The 15995-nt window shown below is 44.4% G+C and overlaps 1 protein-coding gene across 1 annotated transcript; it reads right to left on the reverse strand.

Annotated features, from left to right (window-relative positions):
• Positions 1 to 1309: 1309 nt before the first annotated feature.
• Positions 1310 to 12386, reverse strand: EIF3F (eukaryotic translation initiation factor 3 subunit F). Its single transcript, XM_067538134.1, has 8 exons — positions 12089 to 12386; positions 11662 to 11732; positions 10907 to 10986; positions 9867 to 10004; positions 7930 to 8021; positions 6235 to 6371; positions 5380 to 5493; positions 1310 to 1749 (listed from the first exon to the last, which is right to left on the reverse strand). Exons 1-8 carry the CDS (start codon positions 12384 to 12386, stop codon positions 1672 to 1674), a joined length of 1008 nt encoding a protein of 335 aa, XP_067394235.1. The 3' UTR covers positions 1310 to 1671.
• Between the last annotated feature and the right edge of the window lie 3609 nt (positions 12387 to 15995).

The raw sequence follows: 15995 nt of genomic DNA on the forward strand, positions 1-15995 counted from the left end.
TTGTTAGAGATTCAATATTCATTCATCTGGTGCTTTCAATTAAGATGTTAGAGAGCACAATAAACGTCCTGGAGACCTCTCAGCCAACCTTTACCAAAAAATGAAGGCTCAGACTCAGTCCTGATACTTCTACAGGCCTTTGTCAAGTATATAGGAGCAGAAGGGACAAACCCAGTTTTTAAAAAAATTCTTTGCAGGTCACCAAATTTGTAATTTGAGCCAGATTTGTAATTTGCACCCCATTTCAGGATTTGTATCTGACAAATCTAGCACAGATGAGTCAATGCAACACTACCGTCAAGGTTCCTCTGTGATTACATTTAGTCTAACACAAAATGACAAAAACATGGAAAATGATCATCATTAGTACTTTCTGGCAGGAGTCTCATTAGACAAGTCATCCTCAGTACACCTGAACAAACTCCCAGGGGAAACATTGACACAGGAGAAAAGTCGGGTTTGCAAAAGAAGGAAATCAGATAACATTATAGTGCCTCCAACTGACGAAGTCTGCTGGGCGCTGAAATAGAATTTCCAGGGAACATAAGAAGTTTCCAGTTTACACAATCTAGTCAGCATTATAGGATTAGGTCTCGAAAGGAAGAACCCCATACAATGCTCCTCTTGCTCATTTTAACTTCAAAAATTCATACTGGAGTCTTCTCTGACTCAGATCTGATGTGCTAGTGGATTTTTTTGTTTTTTTTTTTAAACAAATGACCAGGCAATTAAGGCACCCCGGCAGATACATTTGCTCAATGACAGGTCTGACTTCAGAACTTTTCTTCTGTCAGTTCAGTTGCCAGTATCAATTTTCACCTCATTTCAATTCCCAGCTGCCCACTTTGTTTCTGAACTCCTTATTCCATCACCCTGCCTTCTTCCCCAAATGCATAGCAGCAGTGCGATTCAACACAATTAGCTGAGCGTCAGTTTTATACCACTCCTGTTAATATTCTGATGCCAGGGAAGAGCTACTGTATGAAAACATTGAACAGCACCTAGCACAATGGGGTCTTGGTCCATGACTAGGGCTCCCAGGCACCATGGTAATACAAACAAGAACAGACATACAGGGTGATCATTCTGCAGACCTGTATGGAGAGTGGTTTCCCTGACCAATTGCCTTCCGGTAATCATGAAGGCACTTAAATGCAGAACTGAAGGAAATTAGAGGGATTGATGCCATATGGATGCTATAGAAGTTGGTGTGCTCCTGTGTGTTCTATAGTTTCCTCTCCTAACACCAATTATTTTTTTTAAAAAGACATATATTGAGGGAGAAGAGACACCTATGGATAACAAGCCATTCTTGCCAGTGGAATGGGACTTTTATTTGGAATCATAATCCTCACAATACAATGGAGTTGTATTTGTTATATAAACAGGTAACCTGGGACAGCAGCTCACAAGTACCGAAAGGAGCTACCCATTCCATTTTCAATACAGGGCTCTTTGATTCCATATCTGAACCACACTGGGGTTTGTTTGTTTTTTTTGTTTGTTTTTTTTTGGAGGGAGTGGGGAGGGATCAGAGAGAGATGGGGGAAAATTGAGTCATTTAAGCAATTAAATTATGGTCCAACTCAATTCCGTAGCAGTACAGATTGTAGGGAGAGTAGCTCTGCTGTATCTTCAGGCTCTCAAGTGTGAGAGAAGGCAGGGAGCCCATTATAAGCTCAGAAGTTTTTCATTGAGAGCAATCTGTGACTGTGTGAGGTTTGCCAAGTAGGTCACCATCAGCAGGTCCTGAGAAAGAGAAATGGACAGCAGTTAGACCGATTAAGAGAATCAAAGAAGAGAGAAGGTGGTGATGTCAGAGAGATGTGAATTAGGAGCATTAAAGCAATTTACAAACAGTGCAATTGCCAAGCACCTTTCTTCACAATGATACTGTTGGATCCACAATTTAGTTTTCACTTCAGACACTCACCAGTTTGGAATATCTTGCTTTCATAGATTACTCAGAATTTACAGTGCTTTTTATTTGTAGGCCTCACAGCACTGTAAGCATTATCCCCATTTCATAGATGGAGACAAGAAAGCATATAGTGGTTAAATGACTTAGCCAAAGTCACACAAGCCACTGAAAAATCAGGACATAACCCATATATCCTGATTCCCCGTCCAAGTCAAAAGTAGCAACTTTCATCTTTAGGAATCCCAACCCACATTACACAGCAATGATTCATTTTATCCAGCAATGAATTGCAGCAGTTGTGTATTGGTAGTGTGTGCTGTTAAACAAGACCTTAGGACAGGAAGTGAATGCTCCAAAATTAAAACTCATGGAGAATGAAGACAACAGTGTAATTACCAGCATCTGATTTTAGCTAGAACACTGGAGTCACCCCTTCTGTCCTCAGGGAAGTGATCAGGGCCTTCATTGGTATAGCACCTTCAGCAGCCCTTGCACCCCCAAAGCAATGCTTGCAGGGCACTGGTTCAAAACCAAATCTGAGGAGACACTCCTATTTAACCACTAATACCACCTTCTGCAGTAACTAGCTAATCCCTAGAGGTCTCTCATCCAACTGCTGACCTGGCCTGACCCTGCTTATAACACCTGCCACTTCTACAGAGCCTCTTAAAGTGCTTTACAAACATTACACTTGAGGGCGAGATGTTCTAATTTATAGCTGGGCAAATTGAGGCACAGAAATTGGGACTGTCTCCACTTATCACAGCAAGATGAGCTGACAACAGAATCTGGGCTCAGTCCTGTGTTCTAAGCAATGGATAAACTCTGTTTAGCTTGTTAGAGCTGATGGGTTCACAGCACAAAGTGGTACCGATGCAGGTTTGTCATCATGGGCAATGTACACATCACAGAAATAATCCCTTAAAAATCTGAAGCCTAAGGTTACCAGACAAAAATATTAGGCATCTCACCTTTTTACCCCAGTTGGGTAAAAGTCCAGATTGCAGTAAGATCTAGTTATTTACACAGTTTGTCTTGAGACATGAAATATTTAGACCATCTATAATAGCTTTCAGGTTATGCACACAATTCTTAGCACGTTCCCTAATTGTTAAAAAATTGTTAAAAAGGCTGCCTTAAGTAGTTCTCTCATCTCTCCCATGTATCTTTGGCCTCCTATTTCCTATTTTTGGTTACCAGTTAAAAACAGTTTATCTAGTCACCAACCTGATTCTGCTTTTTTGGCCCTCTCTCTTTATGAGGCTCAGTCCTTCAAACTAACCTGACAAGTTACTAAGAATCTATTTTCACATTAAATACTCAGCCAGGAATAATATGATTGACAGAGACTGAAAAAAAAAAAAAAATGTAAATACATCAGAAGCAGGAAGCTTGCCAAACAATCAGTGGGGCTACTGGATGATTGAGGGGCTTAAGGATCAATTAAGCAAGACAAGACCATCATGGAGAAGCTAAATTAATTCTTTGCATCGGTCTTCACTGCAGAGAATGTGAGGGAGATTGTCACACCTGAGCCTTTTTTAGCCTGGGATAGACCTGATGAGTCACCAGGACTTACTCATGTGACCTTGGAATCCATCTTATTCCTGTAAATTTCCACAAGCAGCATGGCAAAGGCAAAAGGACATAAAAAGCAGCTACACCCCATCCATTTGTCTTCACTCTACCTCTGGATCAACTTATCTACAACTGAACTGAAGCTGTGAAACAAAGGACTGAGACTCATCCAGGTACTGGATGTATACCAGAGAGACCATACAAGCCTGCAAACTCCACAATTCTATTAGAAACTTGATATATATCAATTGTATGTGTCTGATTGCTTTAATTCTTTAACACATCGCTTATAGTTTGTTTCTTTCTTTTTATAATAAACCTTTAGTTTTAGTTACTAAAAGGATTGGCTGGCAGTGTGGTATTTTGGGTAAGATCCAAACTTATATTGATCTGGTACTGTGGCTGACCCTTTGGGATCAGGAGAAATCTTTTTGATAAAAAGCATAGAGTTTTAAATAACTGATATCTTTTTACTGGACCAAGTGGCCGATTGGGAGCCAGAGACTGAAATGCAGTAAAGGGGACTGTGTATATTTTTATTATGGCTTCTTGATAACCAGTGTGGGGAATCAGAAGCACTGTTTGTGGCTGGTTGGGAAGTCTGACTTCAGTGTCACCCACCAGTGTTAGGAGAATCTGTTCTCCTTTTACAGCCTGCCCTTACCTTTGCATTTTCAAGTGGCTACCCTAGGCACGGATGGGTCACATGGGGTATGGAAAACTTCCATATGAGGAAAGATTAAAGAGACTGGTTTGTTTATCATAGAAAAGAGATCACTAAGGGAGGAATATGATAGAGGGCTATAAAATAATGAATAGTGTGGAGAAAGTGAATAAGGGAAGTTATTTACCCCTTCACATAACACAAAAACTAGGGATTACCTGATGAAATTAATAGGCAGCAGGTTTAAAACAAACATAAGGAAGTACTTCACATAATGCACAACCCATGGAACTCATTGCCAGTGGATATTGTGAAGGCCAAAAAAGAATAAAAAAGAATCAGCTAAGTTCATGGAGGACAGGTCTATAAGATGGTCAGTGATGCAACCCCATGCTCTAGGTATTCCTAAACATCCAACTGCCAGAAGCTGGGACTGGATGACAGTGGATAGATCACTCAATTGCCCTGTTCTGTTCATTCCCTCTGAAGCATCTGGTACCCGCCACTGTCACAGACAAGATACTGGGCTAGATGGACCACTGGTCTGACCCAGCATGGCCATTCCCATGCTCTTAAGAAGAGCACGGGTGTAAACGGTGGAGTTTCGTTTTGGTCATGAGCAAATCTTCATTATGCCTACAGGACAATTTTAGGACTGTGTTGCAACCCGGTCTCCATTTTAAACATTTGGACAACGTCCTGAATGTTAAAGGGATCATCATTTTCTCTTTGAGAAACCTCTTATGCCAAGGTTTCTGGATAGAACAATTACTTACATGATCCTATAAGCAGTGACTCGGTTCCTTATGAAGTTCAAGCTTGGGTAACAGTACAACGCTTTTCAGATACCTTCTCTTTTCTGGATGTCCTTTTTACTGCTATATAGTTCTACCAATTGCAGTGTGTTAACTGAATACTAAGATGTAAGATTAAAACTGAAAGCTTGGCTAATGCTTCCTACTGTTATTCAGCTTTCGGGGCTACTAGCAGATCTGAATAGCTCCCTTCATTTTTTTATTTCAGTAACATCTGTTAATTATGAAGGCAGGCAGGCAGATGGGAAAAAAAGAGACAACTCTCCTGTCTCCCACAACCCAGGGACAGGTAGGCAATAGATTTGCTGTGGCTTCCCAGTGGATCCAAGAGAGATTCCTCATGAGGAGAAATATTTCTAATATTCATGAAACACCCAGAGGAACTGAGTGACAGGACTCACGTTGATATTGCTGTTCAGCATTGTCTCAAAGTCCTCCGGTGAAATCTTTGGCACCTGGTTAATAAGATCCATCAGGAAGCGCCCAACAGTGTTGTCAGCAGTCACTTTACCAGACTAGCCATAAAAATAAAGACATTTTACAATGATCAATATCCAACAAATTTATTGCATAGAAAGGGAAAAGCTTAGATACACAAATGCAGGGAAAGCGCTCACCCTCTCCTATATGAATTGGAACGAAGTCCAGAAGGGACCATTGTGAACATCTGCTCTGATCTCCTGTGTGGCCATAGAACTCCCCCAAAATAACTCCAAGAGTAGATCTTTTATACAAACATCCAATCCTGATTTAAAAATGGTCAGTGATGGAGAATCCACCATGACCCTTGGTAAACAGTTCCAAAGGTTACTCACTGTTAAAAATATATGCCTTATTTCTGGTCTGAATTTGTCTAGCTTCAACTTCCAATTGTTGGATTGTGTTACAGCTCTCTCAGCTAAATTGAAGAACCCATTATTAAATATTTATTCCCATGGAGGTATTTATAGATTGATCAAAATCACCCCTTCCTCTTCTTTTTGTTAAACTAAATAAATTGAACTCCTTAAATCCTACAAGGTATGTTTTCTAATCTTTTAATCATTCTCATGGCTCTTCTCTGAAGCCTCTCCAATTTATCAACACCTTTCTTGAATTGTGGGCCCCAGAACTGGACAAAGCATTCCAACAGGGGTTGCATCAAATACAAGGGTAAAATAACCCTCTACTCCTACTCCAGATTCCCTTGTTTATGTATCCCAGGATCACATTAGCTCTTTTGGCCACAGCACTGCACAGACAGACATTAGCCTTACCAGCACATCTTCTGCATATTGCAGCACCGTACTCAGGGTATCCTGGATCCGGACTGATGCTGTCCCCACCTGCTGCAAGTCACTGGACAAGCCAATCACTCGAGTGGGGCTCAAACAGGTCTTCATGATGAGATCAACTGCACCGAAGAGGAAAAACACACTGAGAAACTAGCTGCCACAAGGTCAACTTCGACCATCAAACACTCCAGAGAGATTTCTAGGATGAAATCAGCTGCAGCAAAACAGGAAATGCTTTTCCAGTCCTGCTTTCGCTACCAATGTAACGCTAGCATATCAACAAGGGTATATATTAGCAACATGGGGGAGCAACGGAGGACCTAGGTACAAGTTCCATTGACCTTACTGGAGAATGTAGGTACTCAGAACAGCTAAAAATCAGATCATTTTAATGCCTAAACATGGAACTAGGTGCCTAACTGTAGATACCCAAGCTTGAAAGTTTTGGCTTCCATCTTGAGAAGCATCAGGTTACTATTTCATCTTCCCCCCCCCCAAAAAAAAAGATATCACAGCCATTTTGCTCAGCCTTCTTTTCCCAGGGTCAAGCAATGACATGACTGCCCTCCTGGCACCCAGTACAGCTACGGCCTCATTGAAAGACTCATACTCTAAGTAGTCCCAATGATTTCTTCAACATGTCCCTGACTCATTTTCACATCCAGTAGTCAATAAGTAAATTTACTTCTTCAACATATTTTTCAAGGCCTCTTGCTAGATATGCTCTCACTTTAGCAGGGGCAGTTTAAGATACACTTATATGAAACCTAGCCCCTAAGAGTTAATAGCAATGCCCCTGAGCCCTCCTTTTTTGTGGTTCTACGATCATGTTTTCCAATTTTGTATGTTTCTTTCCCGCCCCCTCCCGCCCTTTGCTGGGAGACACAAACTGGAAACTGACTACTGAGTACTGTCAAATAGATGAAATGTCCTGAAATAATACTCCAATCTCTATTATATCAATCTCAGGCATTCTTTGTAAAAAAATTGGGTGAAAGCATTCAGATAGAAATGTGATTTAAGTTGCCAGTGTCCCTTAAAAATCAGTTTACCATCTCATGTGAATTCTGACAGAAAGAGAAGTCACATGAAACATGCAAAGTACTAGGCACATATGTTATCAAGGTTGACAGCCTTCTGAAAGAAAATACATCTGCCGACTCATGGATGAGAGCTCCCTATATCTTTAATGTTAGGAACAAACATCTCTGCCTCTCCCGCCCACACAATTTTATCTATAATCTCTTCACTTTATTCCAGTGCTGTTTTGTGCCTGACCTTTTGCTACTTGGTTGTTTCTCTTCCCCATCCTCCCAGGCCCCACATTCTAATCCATTCACAGACCTCCATCTTACCCCACAGCTCACTGCTCTGCATCCACCCCCACAACTCCTACATCTGTGCCACTCCACCCCCAAAATGCTGCTCCACTTGACTTTCACCAATCTCCACCCTGTCTGACAGCACCATTCCAGTAGCACCGAACAGCAACAAGAACTCCCTTAATAAAGGGAGCATGCAAACTAAGAAGATGAGGCACTGAGTGCTAAGGCAGAGACTTCTGTAAGCAGCCTTCAACTATGCAAGCTAAGGATGCAGATCCCTGTGACCCCCAGACGTGTAAATTAAGTATCCAAATAGCTGGTTAGGACCAACAATAAGGGCAAGCTTGCTTACCTCCTATCCGCTCAGTGTCATAGTAAACATACTTCACTGTCAGAGGTGTGAACATCACCCCCATGGTCTTACCAGGGACCCCCATCGGAGCACTAGAAAAAATGAGATTTACATAACATAGCATAAGTAACAGCCAACATAGATTTGTCGACAACAAGTAATGCCAAACCAATTTCGTGTTCTTCTTTGACAGGATTACTGGCCTAGAGGATTAGGGGGTAGCAGTAGGTATGATATAACATTCCCATAATGAAAATAGGGAAATGTGGTCAAGATGAAATGACTATCAAATGGGTGCACAACTGGTTGAAAAGAACATATCCAAAGAGTAATTACTGATGATTCGCTGTCAAACTGGAAGGGTGTGTCTAGTGGAATCCCACAGGTGAGAGGCCTGATCCAGTATTATATAATATTTTCATTCGTGACTTGGAAAATGGAGTGGAACATATGCTTAATTTAAAATTAGCAAATGACACCAAACTGGATGGGGTTGCAAGCACTTTGGAAGACAGGAGAAGAATTTAAGAGGCTCTTGATAAATCACCACATTTACCAATAATCAATAAGTAATAAGTAATCAATAAGATGAAAATCAATACAGACAAATTCCTAAGTGAAGTACTTTGTGAGAAAAAATATCAAATGCACAAATACAAAATAGGAAATAACTGACTAGGCTGTACTGCAGAAAAGGATAGTGGATCACAAACTGAATATGAGCAAATAATGGGGTACAGCTGTGCAAAAGGCTAATGTTCTGGGGTGTATTAACAGGAGCATCATATGTAAGACATTGGAATCAACTGTTATGCTGTACCCTGCACTGGTGAGGCCTCAGCTTGAGTATTGTGGCCTGTTTTGGGTTCCACACTAAGAAAGATGTGAATAAATTGGAGAGTCTAGAGGAGAGCAACAAACAAGATAAAAGGTTTAGAAATTCTGACCTATGAGGAAAGGTTAAAAAGCTGGACATAATTAGTCTTGAGAAATGATGCCCGGGAGGGGAGGTACGGGGGAAGGGAAGAAGGGACCTGATAAGTCTTCAGATACGTTAAGGGCTGCGATCAATTGTTCTCCATGTCCACTGAAAGTAGGACAGGAAGCAATGGACTTAATCTGCAGCAAGGGAGAGTTAGGTTAGAGATTAAGAAAGAACTTTAAACTATTGGGATAGTTAAGTATTGGAATAAGCTGCCAAGGGAGGCTGTGGAATCCTCGTAATTGGATGATTTAGGTACACTTGGTCTGGCCTTAGTGCTCGGAGATGGATTAGATGACTTCAAGGTCCTTCCAACCCTACATTTCTGTGCTCTGTAGACAAACCTATTCAAAGAAGGAGACACATAGCCCTTTATTGGGTTTGCCTCCCCTAGCATGGAAGCAGAAGAGACTGAGCCGGTTACTGATTCTCACCAAGAGGAACAGCATTCATACTTGCAGGGAGCAGTAATAGTTCTTACATAATTGTTGGTCCAGAGAAATTCTAGAGATATCCAGGGGCTCTCCTTGTCACCCAGAATTTATTACATTTGTCCCCTAGTTTATACATATGGTTTTCAATGGGGAATGTTAAGTGTTTAGATAATCAAAAGGAAATTACAATAGTGACATTCATACTAACCAGTCATCTATGTCGGTCAAGCCACTCACAAAATTGTATTAAATCTCACAGCACCCCGTGGCAAGTACTAATCCAATTGTACAGATGGGAAAACAGATACTCAGAGTTTAAGTCACTTGAGCAGGGTGCAACAGTCAAAGACACATCTGAGAACAGAACCAGGAGATCTGGTTCACAGCCAGACACTGACAACACTGCCCTAATTAGGACAATCAATGAATTAAATCCCTCCCTACACTAGTCTGTCCCTTTTTGGTAACCCGACTGGAGACAGAGCCTCCTTTCCAAAGCATGACCCATCTCCCCAAAATACCTGACATAGGCTTTAATGCTCATGCGCCCATTCTGGAGACTGGTGTCCACAGTGAGATGGATTGGATTGTGTGCTTCCCGGCTATAATACTCATGGATCAGGACAGAGTGTTCTGTAATGTCATGGCCCGTGGCATACCTTAAAAAACACAACATAAGAACATGAGAATTGTGCATACAACTCTTCACATTGCAGAAAGTTCCTGGGATGTTTGCCATTGAGAAATGATGTGCACACAAATCTGCTCTGAACACGTGATAAATTTGCTATCAGGATATAAAGGGAATAAGTTTTAGTACCATCTGATCAGGGTGTCATTGCACTTTGTCATCAGACACGTGGACTTAGATGCACTTAACATCATTAAGCTTTGAACTGCCTTCTGATTAAAAGCAATTCAAAGTACATTACCTAAGAGCTTATGTTTCTTTAATGAGCTACAACCCAATTCCTCCACAAACTGAACATCAGAGCTAAAAATATGGGTCTATATTAATCCAGCTACTTTAATTGTCCTGTAGTTAATCTCTTCCAAACATAATTAGCCTACATTCATAACAGCTTGGACCTCACTGAGGTATGTAAACAGTTGGCCTCTTCAACAGCCACCTGAAGAGAACAGTAGTCAGGGTATACATTCATTTCTTAAGGAACAAAACAAAGCTGGTTCATAGAGCCTCAGAAGAGACCTAATGGGGTTCTCCACACTCCACCCTGCAGAGATCTATGCAGTGCAGCTCCCTACTGTACTTCACCTGATCGTCCAACAATTCCGTGGAAGACGACTCCTGTATCAGATAACATTTCTCCACTACATATACTTTATTCCCTTCCCATAGCACCTAGCTATATCCCCCATCTCACCTTAAACACTGTATCCCATTTCTTGAGGTTATATTCTATATCCCCAGCTGTCATTTCACCAAACCATGTAGATTTTGAGTAAGTAGCACTGCGCTGTACAATACTTCAAAGTGCTTAATGGGGCCACATAACTCCTCAGCACAGGTTATAGGTTTGCAGTAGGGAAGATGACTTACCACCCCAAAATGATTTCACTAGGAGAAACCTTCTTGTGCAGCTCATACATATTCTTGGCAAACTCCATATCGACAGCCACCTGAGAACCAGAACACAGCAGCATGAGGCAATCAGCTAAAGGAGTGCTTAAATTCTAGCAGCAGGCAGTGAAAAATAAGGCTCTTGCTGTCAACTAGAACTCAGAGAAGACTTTCCCCTTAGTAATTACCAGCTCACCGCAAGCAGAACTAGCTCTTCGTTGCCCTCCATACACTAGAATAACTTTCACCAAAAGACCTTGCCAATGTACATCATGTGTAGACGCTTCTAGTCACACACATCACTCAAAGGTAGTGAATTCTAGAGCCGCATGCACTGAGAATCAGATGGCTCCAGGACTTCCAGAACACCAAAGACACAAGATAAGTGACGCAGGAAAGTAGAGCTAACATTAGCATAGGGAGATTGTTCTCACTCACACAGCCATCGTGATGACCAAGTGAGCTAACAAAACCACCAATACCCCACGCATCTTCCATCAGAGGACTTCAAGATGCGTAATTGATCTCCTAACTCTCCACTGAGGCAGGTAGGTGATGGGTTCAGAGACCTGTCGGCGTTCATGTTTGAACAGGGAATGGCACAAAGGAGTCCTGACTGCCAGTTCGTGCCCATGCCACCCACCAGACCACAGCCTTGGTATCAGGCAGCAGAGACCGGAGCTGGGATGGACACTGCTGCCTAGGGAGCAGCAGAGACCAAGGCCACCACCTACCTCATCTTCGGACTCGTTGTGTGGGACAGAGAAGCAGTTGGTGACTTCCACTGAGTGCTTGTCCACGGTGCCTGTAGAGCAGGGAGCGAGACTGAGAAGAGACTCTGAGCGGCCGAGGGCACCCCGAGCCCTCCCTTGAAGCGCCACCCGGCTGCGGAGCCCAGGCGCCCCTACAGCCAGCGCCGAGGTGGAACCCAGGAGAGCGAGAGGGCCCTGGGCCAGCCTGGAAACCGGCCTTGAGCCCCGGGGTTGGTGGAGGTAACCCCCACCCGGGCAGGGGCCCACTCCACAGCGGGCATATGGGAAGCTGCGACCGGCCAAACAGGGCCCCCACAGACCCACCCTGGGGAGCGGGGCCAGGGCTGGGAGCGGGGTCTGGGGCGGCTCTTCTCACCCAGCCAGGCCCCGCTGCCCTGGCGGTTCTTACCCAGCAGAGTCCCGATGACCCGGGCCGCGCCCTCATTGCGCCGCTCGAAACTGTCCACGATGGAGGCCAGGATGACCGGGTGCAGCCGGACCACGCGGCCGCCAGGGAAGGGGCCGGGCAGGGCAGCGGGAACCGGCGGTCCCGGGGCTGCTGTAGCGGGAGGCACGGGCGGCGCCGCGCCTCCAGCTGGGGTCGCCACCGCTGGTGGCACGGCTACCGGGCTCGGGGCTGCTGCGGGAGCAGGGGCAGGCGGCGCCGGGTCCGCTGGGGCTGGAGCCGCCGGAACCACCGCCGCCATTTTGCAAAGAAAGGGGCGGTACCACCAAGCCAGCAATAGTAGGCTGACCCTGACGCCTGTTACACATCCCTGCCTTCTCATTGGGTAGATGGTGAGTACAGCCCGCCTCCCTCGCCTATTAGCCAACCTCAGACGGTAGGGAAGACGGAGCTCGCGGAGTGGATGAGGGCGTGAGTAGGTCCCTTCATCATTGGCTGATATTGATCACTGTTCCCGCCCCATCTAGGTCAAAAAGCTTTCCCATTGGTCAGCGGTTATCCTTGTAACCAATCTCCAGTATCCGCAAGCTCCTCTATTGGCTGCTGGTTGCGTACCTGACGCTGTCCAGGGAAAGAGGAAGGCGGAGCTAGCCATGGAGGCGGGTGGGGCTAGGAACTCCAGTGGGGGTGAGAGAGCTTCTGAGGGCAGCGTGTCTTGGTGCTCCCTGCTGTCGCTGTTATGGCGCAGGGGCCTTACACTGTGTTTAAATGGGCCTGACGCCTGTCACCACAGGAACAAGTGCCTCACTACTTGGCTGTGTTTGCCCTGCATGGTGGGGACAAGGCGTCGGCCCCGTGTCACAGGTTGCCATCCTCTGCTTCAGGCCCTGCAGAAAGCACCTCAGCGCTTGCCTGCTTCAATGGACGTTCTAAGACAAAGGCCTGAGAGGAGCAGGACCTAAGTGACTTGTCCCAGGTCACATGACATCTGTGGCGGAGCAGGAAATTGGTCCTGGGTCCCTCCGTATCACAGGCATGTGTCCCACTATTAGACTTTTCTTCTTTGTGGCTGGCCAGATGGAACCACAGAACGGGGAATCCTAGAAGATTAGGCTTGGGAGGGACCTCAGGAGGTCATCTAGTCCAACCCCCTGTTCAAAGCAGAACCAACCTCAACCAATTAAACCATCCCAGCCAGGGCTCTGTCAAGCGGGCCTTAAAAACCTCTAAGGATGGAGATTCCACCACCTCCCTATAGTGGAACACCCATTCCAATGTTCAGCTACCTCCTAGTGAAAAAGATTTTGCTAATATCCAATCTAGACCTCCCCCACTGCAACTAGAGACTATTCCTCCTTGTTCTGTCACCTGCCACCACTGAGAACAGTCTAGCTCCATCCTCCCTAGATCCCCCCTTCACATAGTTGAAGGCTGCTATCAAATCGCCCTGTCACTCTTCTCTTCTGCATAGCCCACTTTCCTCAGCCTCTCCTCTCCTCTCCCCCAGCTTCCTAATCATTTTCCTTGCACTCCACTGGACTCTTTCCAATTTGTCCCCATCCTTCCTTTAGTGGAGGGCCCAAAACGGGACACAATACTCCGAATGTGGCCTCATCAATGCCAAATAGAAGGGAATAATCACTTTCCTTGATCTGCTAGCAATGCTCCTACTAATGCAGCCCAATATGCCATTAGCCTTCTTGGCAACAAGGGCACGCTGTTGACTCATAACCAGCTTCTTGTCCCCTGTAACTCCCAGGTCCTTTTCTGCAAAACTGTTGCCTAGCTAGGCAGTCCTCAGTTTATAGCAGTGGGTGGGATTCTTCCCTCCTAAGTGCACTTGTCCTTGTTGAACCTCATCAGATTTCTTTTAGCCAAATCCTCCAATTTGTTTAGGTCACTCTGTATCCTAGCCTTACCTTCCAGTGTACCTACTACTTCCCCCAGCTTAGTGTCATCGGCTAAGTTGCTGAGGGTGCAATCCACACCATCCTCCAGATCATTAATCAATAAATGTTGTGCCAGAAATGATCAGTTTCAAGGTGGGGAGGACAGTTACAGGTATGTGGTCACCTGTTAGGTTGCTGGCAACTTTTCCTTGGAGATGGTGTATCCAGCTCTGTGATCTGACTAAGGTGCTCAGTTACTGCAGGGATGGGTAGGAAACTAGGTAGAATCTTCATCTGTCCAGGGACTGAATAGAAGCCATTTCTTCTCCTGAACCTGGATCTCCATCACAGCACAGGGCCTTCTAATATCATCACTTTCAATTCTTTGTTTTCCTGCTCTAGATTTGGCAGTGATGCCATTAACCTTTCTAGCCCTGTTTCACTTGACTTCGCTTTCTAATCCCCTTTCATGATTGAGTCATTATTACTGCACATGTTGTTGTGCAAACTTGAGTTCTGCAATAACTTCCCTGTTTGGGGAGTTATCCCCTCACCCTGCTTTTTGTTACTGGGAGCAGTGTCTCTAATTGCCCCTATGGAAAAAGTGTATCCTCTTTCACAGGTAATATAGAATATTTAAAAAAATTTTGATTCATCCTTTCTGGTGTAGTTTTTAATCTGATTAGTTGCAGGGGACTGTGTCTGACATTGTTATTCATAGAGCCCTGTTGTAGACCATGAAATTTCAGCTAGGCTGGGCCTACTTATAAAATTAAGCTACCAAATTAATAAGTTGCATATTGCAGAGTATGTGAAATGGTGGCATGGGTCTCTTGTATTGTTCTCTGAAATTCCTGTGTTTACTCATGTAAATTACCAAAATGCTTTGAAAAACACTGGATTTAAGAATATAAAAGAGAAGCAATGGAAATAAGCAAGCAGGCAAGCTTCAAGAGAAAAGAATCACTCTTGACAAGAAACTGACAAGAACTGCCATCTTGCCCAGCTGTCTTCTGAGACCAGGGATCCAGGCTCTCCGGGGAAGCTACTAAGAAACCATCACCGCCTCTTGCCTGCATTGGTGAGGATAATTACTTTTTCAGCTAAAATATACTGGACTTTTGGTTTGGGGGCTCATTTGATATGTTTATAAGTATAGTAATTAAAGTCTTTCTGTCATTATCCAATGAGAGTCATGTCAATTCCTGAGCACACTAATAGCAGATCCCAGTCTGTGAGTTAACACCTGTGCAGATACAAAAATGTGGATTCACCTCTGCAAGAATCATCTTGTATCCAATCCACCTTTTATCTGTATCCGCATCTGCACCGCATCCACAACAATACGCTATCTCACAGTGTGTCTGCATGTGCGCATGTGTACTGTATATAGGATCTCAAAGGCAGAGAAGTAGCTGTCTGCAGCTCATAGCTTCTGAGTAAGGATAAGATTTGGTCACAGAGGTCATGGATTCTGTGACTTTCCACGACCTCTGTGACTTCTGGGGCAGGGCTGGAGCAGCTTTTAGCCCCTGCTGCCTCCAAACAGCTGATCTGCTGCCCAGCCCCAGGGGCCAGGGAGGAGCTGATCTGCTGGTCAACCTGCTGCAGCAGCAGGAGTGGAGCAGCTGCAAGCTCCGCAGCTGTTTTCCTCCCTCCCCTAAGGTATTTTTAGTAACAGTCAGGGACGTTTGTGGTTTCCTTAAATTTTTGTTTATTGCCTGCAACCTGTCCCTGACTGTTATTAAAAATACCCATGACAGAATCTTAACCTTACCTATGAGGCTGCTTCCCTGCCTTCGAGATTCTATATTCTCTCTTCCACTGTATACAAAGAAAGGGGAGATGTTAGATCAAGACAGGCAGCAAAATATCCCATGCTCCTGTCGCTGTGGTTTAAGCAGCCACGCAATTTAGGAAACCTCTCCTGACTTCAGTGCCATATCAGGTTGGTTGGAGAGAGAGGTAGCTGCTTTTGCAAAGTCAGTCAATATGGCTCCCTCCCCCCATACAGAGAAAGT

The sequence above is a fragment of the Emydura macquarii genome, unplaced genomic scaffold (genome assembly GCF_026122565.2).
Source record: "Emydura macquarii macquarii isolate MOO-44397 ecotype Brisbane River unplaced genomic scaffold, CSIRO-AGI_Emac_v2 contig_67, whole genome shotgun sequence".
Classification (NCBI taxonomy): domain Eukaryota; kingdom Metazoa; phylum Chordata; order Testudines; family Chelidae; genus Emydura; species Emydura macquarii.